Source organism: Salvelinus fontinalis, chromosome 23, assembly GCF_029448725.1.
Source record: "Salvelinus fontinalis isolate EN_2023a chromosome 23, ASM2944872v1, whole genome shotgun sequence".
Taxonomy (NCBI): domain Eukaryota; kingdom Metazoa; phylum Chordata; class Actinopteri; order Salmoniformes; family Salmonidae; genus Salvelinus; species Salvelinus fontinalis.
This window is the reverse complement of record NC_074687.1, coordinates 3,068,547-3,084,293: the sequence shown is the minus strand read 5'-3', so window position 1 is coordinate 3,084,293 and position 15,747 is coordinate 3,068,547. Positions and strand designations below refer to the sequence as shown.

Below are 15,747 nucleotides of genomic sequence, written 5' to 3'. Positions count from 1 at the left end.
AATTTTCGTGGTATCCAATCGCTAGTAATTACTACCTTGTCTCATCGCTACAACTCCCGTACGGGCTCGGGAGAGACGAAGGTCGAAAGCCATGCGTCCTCCGAAGCACAACCCAACCAGCCGTACTGCTTCTTAACACAGCGCGCCTCCAACCCGGAAGCCAGCCGCACCAATGTGTCGGAGGAAACACTGTGTACCTGGCCCCCTTGGCTGGCGCGCACTGCGCCCGGCCCGCCACAGGAGTCGCTGGAGCGCGATGAGACAAGGATATCCCTACCGGCCAAACCCTCCCTACCCCGGACGACGCTATGCCAATTGTGCGTCGCCCCACGGACCTCCCGGTCGCGGCCGGCTGCGACAGAGCCTGGGCGCGAACCCAGAGACTCTGGTGGCGCAGTTAGCACTGCGATGCAGTGCCCTAGACCACTGCGCCACCCGGGAGGCCCTGCGACATTTCACATTCTTAAAATAAAGTGGTGATCCTAACTGACCTAAGACAGGGAATTTTTACTAGGATTAAATGTCAGGATTTGTGAAAAACTGAGTTTAAATGTATTTGGCTAAGGTGTATGTAAACTTCTGACTTCAACTGTATCTGATTTTTGCAGAAAGCTTAAATTCGTATTAATCTAACTGCACTGTCCAATTTACAGTGAAATAATACCATGCTTTTGTTTGAGGAGAGTGCACAGTTATGAACTTGAAAAGTTATAAAAAAAACAATTAGGCACATTTGGGCAGTCTTGATTAAAAATGTTGAACAGAAATGCAATGGTTAATTGGATCAGTCTAAAACTTTGCACATACACTGCTTGCGCCTGGGCTGGAATAATACATTATGGCCTTTCTCATGCATTTCAAAGATGATGGTACAACAACAAAAAAAAAGTTTTTTTTTTAATTATCATTTACCAGATCGAATGTGTTATTATCCTACATTCATTTCCACAAACTTCAAAGTGTTTCCTTTCAAATTAAATGTGAAATTAAATGAAGCATTTCGCTGCACTCGCAATAACATCTGCTAACCATGTGTATGTGACCAATAAAATTAGATGAATATGCATATCCTTGCTACAGGCAGTTAGATTTGGGTATGTCATTTTAGGCAAAAATTTAAGAAAAAAGTATTTGACTCTAGTGACAAAATTAAGGAAATTAGAAGGGGTGAGAGAATTTCGGCAGGCAAGAAAATGGCCTTAACTAAATCCCCCTCTTCTAATTTCCTCCCGTGATCAAACCGCCATTAAAAAAAAACGTGATCATTGACAGCTGCCTTGAAGGACACAAATAAACATTGCTTTCTGCTTCTTAGATCAGTGGCTAAACTGACAACGGAGTGAAGAGCATAAATCTCAACTAGCAAGCAAGTCGCAGCAATGAAGAATTGAGTGTGTGCTAGTTCACGCGAAGGGGGTGAAATTCTGTCAGGGGGGAGATTTTTGGCACGACGCCGGTCTCTCAGGCAGCCTCACGGTCTGAGAGGGTGGGAGATCCGAGGATCTGAACCCGAGGTAGAAGCCACCGGAGAGGGAGACAGAACCGAGCACAAAGACGCAGGTACCTCCGGATCCGATCTTGAATGTGAAGCCCCCAAGGAAGAAGGCGCCGGAACCTCTGGATCCAGGACGGCAAAGCTGTTTCTGGTCTGTCAGATCCGGGTTCAACATCTCCATGGAGACCCCCGTTGGCAGAGGACGCTTTCTTCGACTTCCACGGCGAGTGACGTACATCCATAGCTGGTTGGGTGGGTCGAGAACGGCTCCGTTCTCCAGGGAAGGGGGAGACCCCTTCTGGGATGGAACCCTGCTGAGCACCGGCCAGTCGTCTGTAGAGAGCCGACACGGCGGCGAAAATTCCACCAGACCAGTGCCGCGTTCGGCAACTGGGTTGGAAGAAAAATAAAAACTAACGGGCGTGTGTTCCCCAGTAGCTTGTGTATGTTTGCTACTTGCTTGTTAGGAGTAGCCACGTCGCTCCTGCAGTCCTCCACAAGCAAGCAGTTGCTACATTGAAAGTCGGCGCGGTCCACATTGACCCGGAACAAAGCAAAGTAAATACGGTTCCCGCAGCGCTAGAAACGTTCAATAGTGGCCTGCATTTGATACCTCCGAGCCAGCTACCGCAGTATCTCTCCCCCTATGCGGACTGGCAGTTAAATTGATTTCTAATGTAACTGCGCACTGTTGAAGTTGGTGGATCAGACAATCTACTAATGGGGTGCGTTTTCACATGTTACGGTCAATTCGGAGGAGTTCACGCTATGGAGAGTGGAACGAACGGAAACATCTCTTCCCAGCTTCACCTGAACAACCGCATTAACGCGAATGACAGGTAACGCTTATCTTGTAAATCATGTTTTAATAACAGCCGACCTATGCATGATGAACGTTTTAATGATCAAAACAATAAATTATATATTTATCTTTTAAGGATGTTTGAACTCTCTCGGGATCTTTCCTCGTTTGGCTTGGTTTTTGCTCTAATCAGCTTGTCTCTCGGGTTGTAATTTCACACGGGTTGATTCAACAGCATATTATCTGATTCTATAGCTGGCTATCTGTCACAGAAATCCTTACCAACCACCTAGTCTGGGTTATTGTAGCTAAGGCTTGGCCAATGTCAGGTCATCTGACTATCACTGTGCTATTACAGGCTGTGATCAATACAGTCTGCTGGGTCTAAAATGTGGGTCATATAGATCTGAATGATCCATAGTTATTTAAGTGTGTGTGTCTCTTCCCGGCCTGACTCTGTCTCTATAGGGTTGACACCTATGGGTTTGAGAGGCCTGAGGGTTATGAATCCTATGAGGAGATGATGGCTCAATATGTAGCCGTTCTCAACAGGCAGTCTGCCAAGTGGTCCAAACTCCTGCAGGGGAAAGTCAACGTGGAAAATAACCAGAAGGGTGAGACACACACACACAGAGCGAGCGAGAGGGAGAAACACACACGTTTACATTTTAGTTAGCAAACACTTATCCAGCGCAACTTACAGTAGTGAGTGCATACATTTTTTTTTTTAAAGAAGAAAAAAGGGCTTTAGTCATGGTTTCGGTTCCCTTAGTGAAGCGGTACGTGCGTAAGGGTGTGCCCAACGAGCACCGAGCCCAGATCTGGATGGCAGCCAGCGGTGCCCAGGAACACCTGGAGAAGAACCCGGGGTACTACCACTCTCTGCTGGGCACCGAGCAGCAGCACGACGCCAAGCTGGAGGAGACAGTCCGCATAGGTAGTGTAACTATATTCACATGATTGTAATCACCTCTACTTAACTCAGCTCACCTGCCGTGGATGCATCTGGAACATGTTCATTAGGGCGTGCAATATAAAATGTTTTATAGTGTTTTGCAACAGAAAACAGAAATTAGTGCTTTTGAGGTCCCTGTTACTGTCAATTTTCTTCAGTTTCGTTCCCTGATGATCAAGACCCTGATAATTCCTTTATGATTGGTTGAGTGTCCTGTCTTGGTAGACATGCACAGGACATTCCCCGAAAACGTGCAGTTCCGGAAGAGCTCTGAGCCCTGTCTGCAGAAGGCCCTGTACAATGTGCTGCTGGCATACGGACACCACAACCATGTTGTGGGATACTGCCAGGTACTGGGCCTTATATCAAATCAGATTTTATTCGTCACATACACTTATTTAGCAGATGTTATTGCGGGTGTAGTGAAATGCATGTGCTTCTAGCTCCGACAGTGCAGTAATATCTAACAAGTAATATCTAACAATTACACAACTTACACCCAATACACACAAATCTAATAAAGGACTGGAATTAAGAATATTTGGACGAGCGATGTCAGAGCGGCATAGACTAAGATACAGTATATGAGATGGGTAATGCAAAATATGTAGACATGATTAAAGTGACTAGTGTTCCGTTTATTAAAGTGGCCAGTGATTTCAAGTCTATGTATACAGGCAGCAGACTCTATATGCTAGTGATGGCAACACTATACTATAAACCAGGGTTCTCCAACCCTGTTCCTGGAGAGTTACCCTCCTGTAGGTTTTCGCTCCAACCCCAGTTGTAAGTAACCTAATTCGGCTTATCAACCAGCTAATTATTGGAATCAGGTGCACTCGATTAGGGTTGGAGTGAAAACCTACAGGAAGATAACTTTCCAGGAACATGGTTGGAGAGCCGCTCCAGGTATAAATAATCTGTTAACTGAGTGGATTTCACTTGTCTCCTGTCTGACGTACCTTGTGTGTATTGTACGTCTCCTGTCGCCTCTTCTGCTTGTACCTGTTCTGTCCCCAGCCATAACTGCTTATATCTCACCTGTTCTCTATAGTGTGTGTGTGTTGTGTGCATACCATGTGTGCACAGGTGTGTGTGTGTGTGAAGGGAGTTATAGTTTCTCTCTCTATTCTAGGGTATGAATTTCATTGCAGGCTACCTCATCATCATCACTAAGGATGAAGAGAAGTCCTTCTGGCTGATGGATGCTTTATTGGGAAGAATACTCCCCGGTTAGTACCACACACTCCTGTTGTGTCTGTCTGCTCGTCTGTGTTTGTATGCCTGTGTGCATGCGTGGTTGTGTGAGAGGATGTGTGTGGTGAGGTGTGCATGTACAGTGCCTTCAGAAAGTATTCATACCCCTTGACTTATTCCACATTTTGTTGTTACAGCCTGAATTCAAAATGGATTAAATATAATTTTTTTCTTTTCAGCCTTCTACACACAATACCCTATAATGACAAAGTGAAAACATGTATTTAGACATTTTTGCAAATTTATTCACAATAAAATACAGATATCAAATGTATATCAGTATTCACACCCCTGAGTCAATACTTTGTAGAAGCACCTTTGGTGACAATTACAGCTTTGAGTCATCTTGGGTATGTCTGTATCAGCTTTGAGTCGTCTTGGGTATGTCTGTATCAGCTTTGAGTCATCTTGGGTATGTCTGTATCAGCTTTGAGTCATCTTGGGTATGTCTGTATCAGCTTTGAGTCATCTTGGGTATGTCTGTATCAGCTTTGAGTCATCTTGGGTATGTCTGTATCAGCTTTGAGTCATCTTGGGTATGTCTGTATCAGCTTTGAGTCATCTGGATTTGGGGATTTTCTACTATTCTTCCTTGCAGAATTTTTTCACAATTTTTTTTGTATTCAAGTCTGGGCTTTGGCTGGGCCACACAAGGACTTTCACATTCTTGTTCTGAAGCTATTCCAACGTTGCTTTAGCTCTATGCTTAAGGTCATTGTACCTTTGGAACGTAAATCTTCGCCCCCCCAGTCTAAAGTCGTTTGCACTCTGAAGCAGGTTCTCATCAGGGATTTGCCTGTATCTGGCTCCATTCATTGTTTCCTCTATCCTTACCAGTCACCCAGTCCCTGCTGCTGAAAAGCATCCCCATAGCATGATGCTGCCACCACCATGCTTCACGGTAGGGATGGTGTTAGATGGGTGATGAGCTGTGCATGGTTTTCTCCAGACATAGGACTTTGCTTTCAGGCCAAAGAGTTACATTTTTATTTCAGACCACAGAATCTTGTGCCTTATGATCTCAGTCTTTCACGTGCCTTTTTACAAACTCCAGGCGTGCTGTCATGTGCCTTGTTCTCAGGAGTGGCTTCCGTCTGGTCACTCTCCCATAAAGCCCAGATTGGTGAAGTGCTGTAGAGACTGTTGTCCTTCTGGCAGGTTCTCCCATCTCCCAGTACCCGTCTACCAATAGGGGCCCTTCTTTGCAAACCATTGGAAAACCTCCCTGGTCTTTGTGGTTAAATCTGGGTTTGAAATTCACTGCTCGACCTTACAGATAATTGTTTGTGTGGGGTACAAAGATGAGGTATTGTAGTCATTCAAAAATTTGGTTAAACACTATTATTGCACACTGAGTGAGTCCATGCAACTTGCGACTTCTTAAGCAAATTTTTACTCCTGATCTTATTTAGGCTTGCCATAACAAAGGTTAAAAAATTTTTTTTTACATTCATTTGTAAACATTTCAAAATTCATAATTCTACTTTGACATTATGGGGGTATTGTGTGTAGGCCAGTGACACAAAAATCACAATAAAATGTTACATTCGGCCTGTAACACAACAAAATGTGGAACAAGTCAAAAGGTGTAACTACTTCCTAAGGCCACTGTACATACAGTAGTTGTAGACCTATTTGTTTGTGGAAGGCTCTATTGCTGTGTGCTTCTGTGCAATAGCACCATGATCACGTGGCTTGTGGTAAGACACTGTTTGCTGTTGGTTTGTCAGGCTCACATTACAAGATTAATAACCACAGGATGTTTCTCAGGATATATACCATTTATGTACCACACACACACCTTTACACTCATCATATGCTGCTGCTACTGTTTTTTATTTAATTTACTCTTATTATTATCTATCCTGATGCCTAGTCACTTTACCCTGCTTTCATGTACATATCTACCTCAAATACCTCATACCCCTGCACATTGATCTGGTACTTCCTGTATACAGCTCCATTCTTGTGTATTTTATTCCTCGTGTTAATATATTTATTTTTATTATATTGTTTTAACTCTGCATCATTGGGAAGGGCTATATAGTGTACACCCATTGTATTCAGCGCATGTGAAAAATAAAATTTGATTTTACACACACACACAACCTCATCTCACACACACAGAACTGAATTAACCTGAGCAGTCCATGTTGTGGTAGACTACTACAGCCCGGCCATGCTGGGGTTGAAGACGGACCAGGAGGTGTTGGGGGAGCTGGTAAGGGTCAAAGCCCCAGCCGTGTGGCAGGCCATGGTCCAACACAACGTCATGTGGACCTTGGTGGTCTCCCAATGGTTCATCTGCCTCTACATCGACGTCCTGCCTGTAGAGGTGAGGGTCTGGGGGGTTTCCGTGTGCTTGTTGACACAGGACCCAGACTGAAATACTGTCATCACCACCCTCTGTAAGATAATGATTCTCTTCGTCTTCCCTAGACAGTTCTGCGGATCTGGGATTGCCTGTTTTACGAGGGTTCTAAGGTCCTGTTCCGCGTGGCCTTAACTCTGATTCGCCACCACCAGGCTGAGATCCTGCAGGCCCGCTCCATGGTCGAGGTGTGTGAGAGCTTCAAACTGATCACCCAGGGAGCCTTTACATACGACTGCCACACCTTCATGCAGGTAAGGTACTCCAAAAGAGAGAAGTAACCTTAGGCACAGATCTAGGGTCTGTGATCAGTGTATATTGGTAACTTAATCTGTTCCACAAACAGTTTACTAACTCCTTTCTCTTCTTCCTGATATTGACAGGAAGGCCTCCTTTCTCTTCTTCCTGATTGACAGGAAGGCCTCCTTTCTCTTCTTGCTGATATTGACAGGAAATCCTCCTTTCTCTTCTTCCTGATATTGACAGGAAATCTTCAGGGAACCAGGAAGTCTCTCCATGGCAACCATCACTAAGCTGCGGGAGACGTACAGAGAGCGTATCGTGGCGGAGGAGACCAGACTCTGCCCCTGACCACCATTAATAACCTGCCTAAAGCAATCGCCTTGCGGTTCGCCTGGCCGTGTTCCAGGTCATTTTTGTTGCCCTGACGCTAAACAGATTATTAGATCTCACAATCCCTGGGGAAATGTGTAATATCTCAGGAACCATATGATGACATCTGAGGTGCTAAAATGGTCTGAGCGATTGTAGTACCCCATCTAACTAAATATTATTTATTTGTTCTCAGGTAGCAATTCTTTGCATTGTAAAAAGCTACCTGTAATTTTCCTGTGGTAGGATCTTGGAAACAATAGGTTGGGGTATGTCAGAGTGGAGGTTGTTTTTATATATATTTTTATGAACCTTTTATTTAGTCCAGTTAAGAACAAATTATTATTTTATAATGGCAGATTTTTACCATGTCAGCTCGGGGATTTGATCCCGCAAACTTTCGTTTACTGTCCCAACGCTCTAACCACTAGGCTACGTGCCACCCCAATATGTAAGCATAGGCTTGTTGGGTTGAAGATAATGAGGTGTCACCTCTGAAATGAAGTCACGGGCTGTAGTCCACTCCCCCACGAAGTGTAGAATCATTCACTCCCACCCAGGAATCGTCTGGGAAAATAAATTCCAGCCTATACTTACACCATCCAAATGCTTTTAATACATGAACAAGTACATCCTTAGGCCCGAATCCTAACTTGATCTGTGCATGTATGTTTCTGCGCTAATCTTCCATTGAATGCATGAATTATGCTTATGCAATCATACCTCTATAGATTTTGACTTTAGGGTATAAGGTTTTGGAATTGGACCTTTTTACTGTTTTGCCACAATAAAGAACTGCTCTCTCACTGTCATCACCTTTGTAGATGAAGTGAATTACTGTCGGTTTAAAATGTGAGGATTTAAACAATGTATTGCTTTGTTCCAAGGCTGTAGGCCATGGAGTCAACATTGGGGGGGACCAAACTCGCCCCCAAGTTCTCATTTGCAAGATAAAGCATAGCAATTCGACACACAACAACAGTTACACATGGAATAAACAAAACATACAGTCAATAATACAGTAGAAAAATAAGTCTATATACAATGTGAGCAAATGAGGTGAGATAAAGGAGGTTAAAGGCAAAAAAAGGCCATGGTGGCGAGGTAAATACAATATAGCAAGTAAAACACTGGCATGGTAGATTTGCAGTGGAAGAATGTGCAAATTAGAAATAGAAATAATAGGGTGCAAAGGAGCAAAATAAATACAGTAGGGGAAGAGGTAGTTGTTTGGCCTAAATTATAGATGGGCTATGTACAGGTGCAGTAATCTGTGAGCTGCTCTGACAGCTGGTGCTTAAAGCTGCGCAGTCATGTCTCTTATCGATGGCAGTTATGATGTCGTTTAGGACCTTGAGCGTAGCTGAGGTGCACCCATGACCAGCTCTGAAACCAGATTGCATAGCGGAGAAGGTACGGTGGGATTCGAAATGGTTGGTAATCTGTTTGTTAACTTGGCTTTCGAAGACCTTAGAAAGGCAGGGTAGGATAGATATAGGTCTGTAGCAGTTTGGGTCTAGAGTGTCACCCCCTTTGAAGAGGGGAATGACCGCGGCAGCTTTCCAATCTTTGAGAGTCTCAGACGATACGAAAGAGAGGTTGAACAGGTTGAACAGGCTAGTAATAGGGATTTCAACAATTTCGGCAGATAATTTTAGAAAGAGAGGGTCCAGATTGTCTAGCCCGGCTGATTTTTAGGGGTCCAGATTTTGCCGCTCTTTCAGAACATCAGCTATCTGGATTTGGGTGAAGGAGAAATGGTGGGTTCTTTGGCGGGTTGCTGTGAAGGGTGCCGGGCAGTTGACTGGGGTAGGGGTAGCCAGGTAGAAAGCATGGTCAGTCGTAGAGAAATGCTTATTGAAATTCTCAATTATAGTTGATTTATCGTGGTGACAGTGTTTCCTAGCCTCAGAGCAGTGGGCAGCTGGGAGGAGGTGCTCTTGTTCTCCATGGACTTTACAGTGTCCCAGAACTTTTTTGAGTTAGTACTCCAGGATGCAAATTTCTGTTTGAAAAAGCTAGCCTTTGCTTTCCTGACTGACTGCGTGTATTGGTTCCTGACTTCCCTGAAAAGTTGCATATCGCGGGGACTATTCGATGCTAATGCAGAACGCCACAGGATGTTTTTGTGCTGGTCAAGGGCAGACAGGTCTGGAGTGAACCAAGTACTATATCTATTCTTAGTTCAACATTTTTTGAATGGGGCATGCTTATTTAAGATGTTGAGGAAGGCACTTTTAAAGAATAGCCAGGCATCATCTACTAACGGGATGAGGTCCATATCCTTCCAGGATACCCGGACTAGGTCGATTAGAAAGGCTTGCTCGTAGAAGTGTTTTAGGGAGCGTTTGACAGTGATGAGGGGTGGCCGTTTGACCGCGGACCCATAGCGGATGCAGGCAATGAGGCAGTGATTGCTGAGATCCTGATTGAAAACAGCAGAGGTGTATTTGGAGGGCGAGTTGGTCAGGATAATATCTATGATGGTGCCCATGTTTACAGATTTGGGCTTGTACCTGGTAGGTTCCTTGATAATTTGTGTGAGATTGAGGGAATCTAGTTTAGATTGTAGGACTGCCAGGGTGTTAAGCATATCCCAGTTTAGGTCACCTAACAGAACAAACTCTGAAGATAGATGAGGGGCAATCAATTCACAAATGGTGCCCAGTGCACAGCTGGGAGCTGAGGGTGGTCTATAACAGGTGGCAACAGTGAGAGACTTTTTTCTGGAGAGATTCATTTGTAAAATTAGAAGCTCGAACTGTTTGGGTTTAGACCTGGAAAGTATGACATAACTTTGCAAGGTATCTCTGCAGTAGATTGCAACTCCTCTCCCTTTGGCAGTTCTATCTTGATGGAAAATGTTGTAGTTGGGGATGGAAATCTAATTTTTGGTGGCCTTCCTATGCCAGGATTCAGACACGGCAAGGGCATCAGGGTTGGCGGAGTGTGCTAAAGCAGTGAGTAAAACGAACTTAGGGAGGAGGCTTCTGAAGTTAACATGCATGAAACCAAGGCCTTTTCGGTTACAGAAGTCAACAAATGAGTGCCTGGGGACACGTGGGGCCTGGATTAACCTCCACATCACCCGAGGAACAGGAGGAGTAGGATGAGGGTACGGCTAAAGGCTATCAAAATTGGTCGTCTAGTGCGTTGGGGACAGAGAATAAAAGGAGCAGATTTCTGGGCGCGGTAGATTAGATTCAGGGCATAATGTACAGATGGGTATGGTGGGGTACGGGTAATGTGGAGGTAAACCCAGGCATTTTTTGACGATAAGAAAGGTTGCATCACTGGACGTACTAGTTAGTACTACGTACGTGTGGGAGGTGGGACAAAGGAGGTATCTGAGGCATGTTGAGTGGGACTAGGGGCTCCGCAGAAAACTAAAACAATGATAACTATCCTAAACAACAGTATACAAGGCATATTGACATTTGAGAGAGACAAAGCGAGGCATAAAGCAATCACAGGTGTTGATTGGGAGAGCTAGCTAAGACAACAACGGGTAAGACAACGACAGCTAATCAGCTAAGACAACAACAGGTAAAATGGCGATGAATGGGCAGAGGGTCAGTTAACTACACACAGGGCCTGAGTTCGAGGCTGGGGTGGACAGATAAACAAAAAATTGGAGTACCGTGATTAATGAACAGTCCAGCAGGCATCAGCTATGTAGCCAAGTGATCTTCTTTCATTGTATGTAATGGCAGAGATTAGGGATTAATAAAGTATAACCATAATCATATAAACATAAATATATGCATTGTTATATGAATATAAGTCCAGATATTGTTCCCAAGGTTTAGCAAGTAAACTTGGGTGGACAGCAGGGGTGTTTGCTCTGCTCTCCTCTCATCCTATCTTCTCCAGCCCTCTTTCCTCCTCTCCTCTGGTCCTATATTCTCCTCTCCAATCATTTCTTCTTCTCTCCTCTCCCCTGCTCTCCAGTCATCTCTTCTCCTTTCCTCTGCTCTCCTCTCCTATTCTCTCATATCCTCTCCAGGCGATGACATGTGTTTTGACTTGCCATTCAACAAGCAAAGGATCCAAAGGCCTTTTTGTGCTTATCTTGGACACCAATAATAGACTGGCCTATACCTTCAAAGTCAAGTCTGTTCAGTTTCTCCTGGTGCACGTGACACATGGCCACATTATTCAGCCTTGTTTGACTCATGGATGATCTAAGCCATGTCTTAAGCCTCTTCAGGGCACTACAACTCCTCTCAGCCTCTCCAGAGGAGGCAGGGACGACCAGCAGAAGCCTTACTAAAGCTTCCACCTGACTGAAGAGACCTCTCACCTCTGGCACCATTTCCCAAATAATGCTAGCAACATCTGAGCTCGTTTGATATGTGTAATTAGCCCCAAACATGGCCAGCTGCACCTGCAGTAGTCTTGAATTCAATTTAGGATACTTGTCTACCACCTTGTCCATGTCTCCGCGTGGCAGCACATTTTCAAGCTGTTGCAGCTTGTGGAATCCAGCTTGATCAAACCTCTCTATGAATTGACTATTCACTGTGTCCAAGGCGTTGTAGAATTGGGCTCTGTACAAAGACTGGGCATCCGGATGGATATGGGCTGCAGCCTGACCGGTGTAATGCTTTGTAGGTTTGCGGATATGAAGCATCTGAATAGGTTGTAGGTCCAACTTTGTTGCCATAGCAGTTGCTTTTGTGAACAAGACATCAAAGTGCTCCTCCATTTGCTTGTCCTGCATTCTTGTTTTGACGTGGTCCTCAGCCTCCAACACGCCTGAAACGGTCTGTTTCCTCAGCTGCAGGGAGGTGTTCAGACACTACAAATCCCCCATCAGGTCTTCAGCCACTACAAGGCCGAGCACAGTGTTCCCTTTTAGAAATGTTCCATGAAGACCATTAGCCTTACTTGAAGTGTCAGATGACCTGCATGATGCCATTTCTTCAAGGGCTGTCAGCACTGACTCATACTGGCTGAGAACTGAGCGGATGGCAGGGGTGCGAACAGTCCATCTGGTGGGACAGAGAGGTTTCAACGAGGTGAAACAATGCTTTGATTTTGCGATTTCCTGGAAAATCACCTTGAACTTGCCAGATTGATTAAAGAAGCCCCCCAATTCATGCACCAGACCCATCGAATCTCTTCCTAGTGGAGAGGCTACACCTGCAGCCAGCGTAACTAAGTTCACGCAGTGTGGACCAGTGACAATACATAGCCAGCGGTTGTTCTTTCCTTAAAATGGCTTGCACCCCCTGCAATCATCCAGCGTCATAGGTTTGTCCTCGAAGTTGGGACAGAGGAAGGCCTAGACAAATCATCACATCACATGCCATCTTGGCTATATTTTGCCCTGTCGTTGATGACACATCGTAGAGTCCCATGAATTGTTCCATTGGTTGTAGATCTGCATCTACAGAGTCAAACATATTGACTCCTGATGAACTCCTGATATATCCTGGGTACCATCAAACATATTGACTCCTGCTCAACTCTTGATATATCCTGGGTACCATCAAACATGTTGATTCCTGCTCAACTCTTGATATATCCTGGGTGCCATCAAACATATTGACTCCTGCTCAACTCCTGATATATCCTGGGTACCATCAAACATATTGACTCCTGATCAACTCCTGATATATCCTGGGTACCATCAAACATATTGACTCCTGATCAACTATTGATATATCCTTGGTGCCGTCAAACATATTGACTCCTGATCAACTCCAGATATATCCTGGGTACCATCAAACATATTGACTCCTGATCGACTCCTGATCGACTCCTGGGTTCCATCAATGATAAGTGCGAACTGGACCACTGGCATTGACGTTATTTCCCACAAGATTTCTTTGACGATTATATTGCCCACCAGCTTCAAAATTTAGTTTTGCCTTTGGGGACTGGTGAAATCAAAGTGACCTTTCAGCCAGGTGGTCAGCCCTGCATCGCCCTCTGCCTTGTACTTTAGAAGCTGGCTGAAATTCCCACTCTCCTTATAATAGCCTAGAAAACCCTGACCTTGCCACGCCAAGTACTTCACACCCCCAACAATCTTCATAAGATTTCTCCTCGCTTGTTGCTGCCGTCTTTCAAGCTCACGTGAAAGTTGCACATGAACAGGCTGTGGCTCCTGAATCCAAGTCATCACAGCTAGTTTGTGACACTGGTTGTCTTTATGAGCACTACATTTCTCCAGTGCATTCTTCCAATTTTGAAAGCCAGTCTTGACAAAAGCTGAATCTGTTTTTGACCCAAGCTTAGACTTTTGTGTTGCAAAGTATTTAGCACAATAGACACAGAGGACCCCCTTTAAGGAGGGGCTGTAATGGAGCCAAGGATAATCTTGAAACCATTTCTCCTGAAAGTAGTGTCCTATATGGGATATGTTCCGCATTGCGTCCAACAATAACATTGACGAATACGCTGATTCGGTGAGCGAGTTCATTAGAAAGTGCATTGACGATGTCGTACCCACAGCAACGATTAAAACATTCCCAAACCAGAAACCGCGGATTGATGGCAGCATTCGTGTGAAACTGAAAGCGCGAACCACTGCTTTTAACCAGGGCAAGGTGACCGGAAACATGACCGAATACAAAAACAGTGTAGCTATTCCCTCCGCAAGGCAATCAAACAAGCTAAGTTCCAGTATAGAGACAAAGTAGAGTCGCAATTCAACAGCTCAGACACAAGAGGTATGTGGCAGGGTCTACAGTCAATCACGGATTACAAAAAGAAAACCACACGGCCCGCTACAAAAACCTGCGGGCTCTCCTTCACTGCAGCCGAGGTGAGTAAAACATTTAAACGTATTAACCCTCGCAAGGCTGCAGGCCCAGGCGGCATTCCCAGCCGCGTCCTCAGAGCATGCGCAGACCAGCTGGTGTCGTGGAAAATCATCTCAGAAATATAACGCTTTATCAGAACTTGTGAAATCAAAACATGCTTTTATTTACAATAGTATAACCATCTCGAATGTCCCACTGAACACACCTCTTCCCAGAGCACTGGTTCGCTCTTTATACACATCCACACACATGAGATCATTACATACATTAATTAAATTACTTCTCCTATGGTCATCTGCCACCATTATCCTTCATTTCAGGCTTCCTGCTTGTCTACGCCCAATAGCGCCTGTATCCGCTCTTGATTAGATTATAATGGGGGCAGGACCCCCTTGTCCCCTAAAATTAATATATGTCTATCTTGCCCTAAGCACTTATGGCCTTTACCCTAAGCACTTATGGCTGTTCCTGTCAATTTTATCTTCATAATGGTGTCCTGCTTTTTCCATACATGCACGTTAAAGCACGTATGACTTTGGCCATCTGCTAATCTTTGGTTTCCTGTATTTACCAGAATGGCAAATGCACTCACGTCTGCCTTCTCCTGTTTTCTAGTGTACACCTGTCTATTGTTTAATAGTGTGATATCTACCTACATATGTCAATTACTCCTACATAATCCCTCCTCTTGAGGGTAATTAACCTCAAAAACTATACTAAAATGACATATAGAGAGTAGATATCAATACCAACAATTGACTAAAACATTATCAAAATAAAGCTTACAAATCACTTGTACCAAACATCTCCAATACATAAACACAGACAGGAAGAAAAGATCCAATTGAAACATAAAATACTTACAAAACCCAACTAGACCAAACATCTCCAATTAATAACATAAAATAGGAATGAAAGATCTAGTTAAAATAAAAAACACTAATAATCAACCATTATATTTTGATGAAGCAATGAGCATGTAGTATGAATCCCTGCCTGAGGTTACAAAGAACACAAAGCATTAGGCAAAATAGATATGCTAAAACCCCTTTACATAAGACCACAGTCCTCATCCTTACATATAAGACAATCTCCTCTTTGACACTTTGACAGAAAAAAGGTTCTAGGTGATGATAATGACCATCCTCATGAATTTTTGTACACCACTTGCAATTGTGACGCAAATTACACTTTTTGTGGACATGTATGAGTAAACATTAATCTGAACTGGGTAATTGAACATATACATGGAAACCATGACACGCATGACCCCCCCCCCCCCCCCCCCCCACCCCCAATCACTTCATAGAGACAGTTAGGGTTACCAAAGGGGCAGTCCAAAGGTCCACCGACCGCATTACAAGGCTTTCCATACTTATTAGTATACTTGCCTGGGCTACCCGGTACAGGATCAATCACCACAGGAGGGTCATCTCTCCTTACAGACATCTATTTAACTGTTGTCTGAACCACAATTGACTT

The 15,747-nt window shown here is 44.3% G+C and overlaps 1 protein-coding gene across 3 annotated transcripts; it reads left to right on the top strand.

The window, feature by feature from the left end:
• The first annotated feature begins 1,145 nt into the window (after positions 1-1,145).
• On the top strand, positions 1,146-8,304 carry LOC129820712 (growth hormone-regulated TBC protein 1-A-like). Of its 3 annotated transcripts, none has more exons than XM_055877607.1 (8): positions 1,146-2,334; positions 2,766-2,911; positions 3,070-3,234; positions 3,478-3,602; positions 4,388-4,484; positions 6,672-6,844; positions 6,949-7,134; positions 7,264-7,456. In XM_055877607.1, exons 1-8 carry the CDS (start codon positions 2,216-2,218, stop codon positions 7,291-7,293), a joined length of 1,041 nt encoding a protein of 346 aa, XP_055733582.1. In that variant the 5' UTR covers positions 1,146-2,215; the 3' UTR covers positions 7,294-7,456. The 3 variants fall into 3 exon arrangements, with proteins under 3 accessions (XP_055733582.1, XP_055733581.1, XP_055733583.1); XM_055877606.1 differs by having other exon boundaries at positions 1,156-2,334; positions 7,367-8,304; XM_055877608.1 differs by lacking the exon at positions 2,766-2,911 and having other exon boundaries at positions 2,248-2,334; positions 7,367-8,304.
• The last annotated feature ends 7,443 nt before the right edge of the window (positions 8,305-15,747 follow it).

Coding starts and splice junctions, on each gene's coding strand:
- LOC129820712 (XM_055877606.1), top strand. CDS start 2,216: ATGGGGTGCGTTTTCACATGTTACGGTCAATTCGGAGGAGTTCACGCT. Junction 2,335..2,765: donor CGCATTAACGCGAATGACAG/GTAACGCTTATC, acceptor CTGTCTCTATAG/GGTTGACACCTATGGGTTTG. Junction 7,135..7,366: donor ACTGCCACACCTTCATGCAG/GTAAGGTACTCC, acceptor TGATATTGACAG/GAAATCTTCAGGGAACCAGG.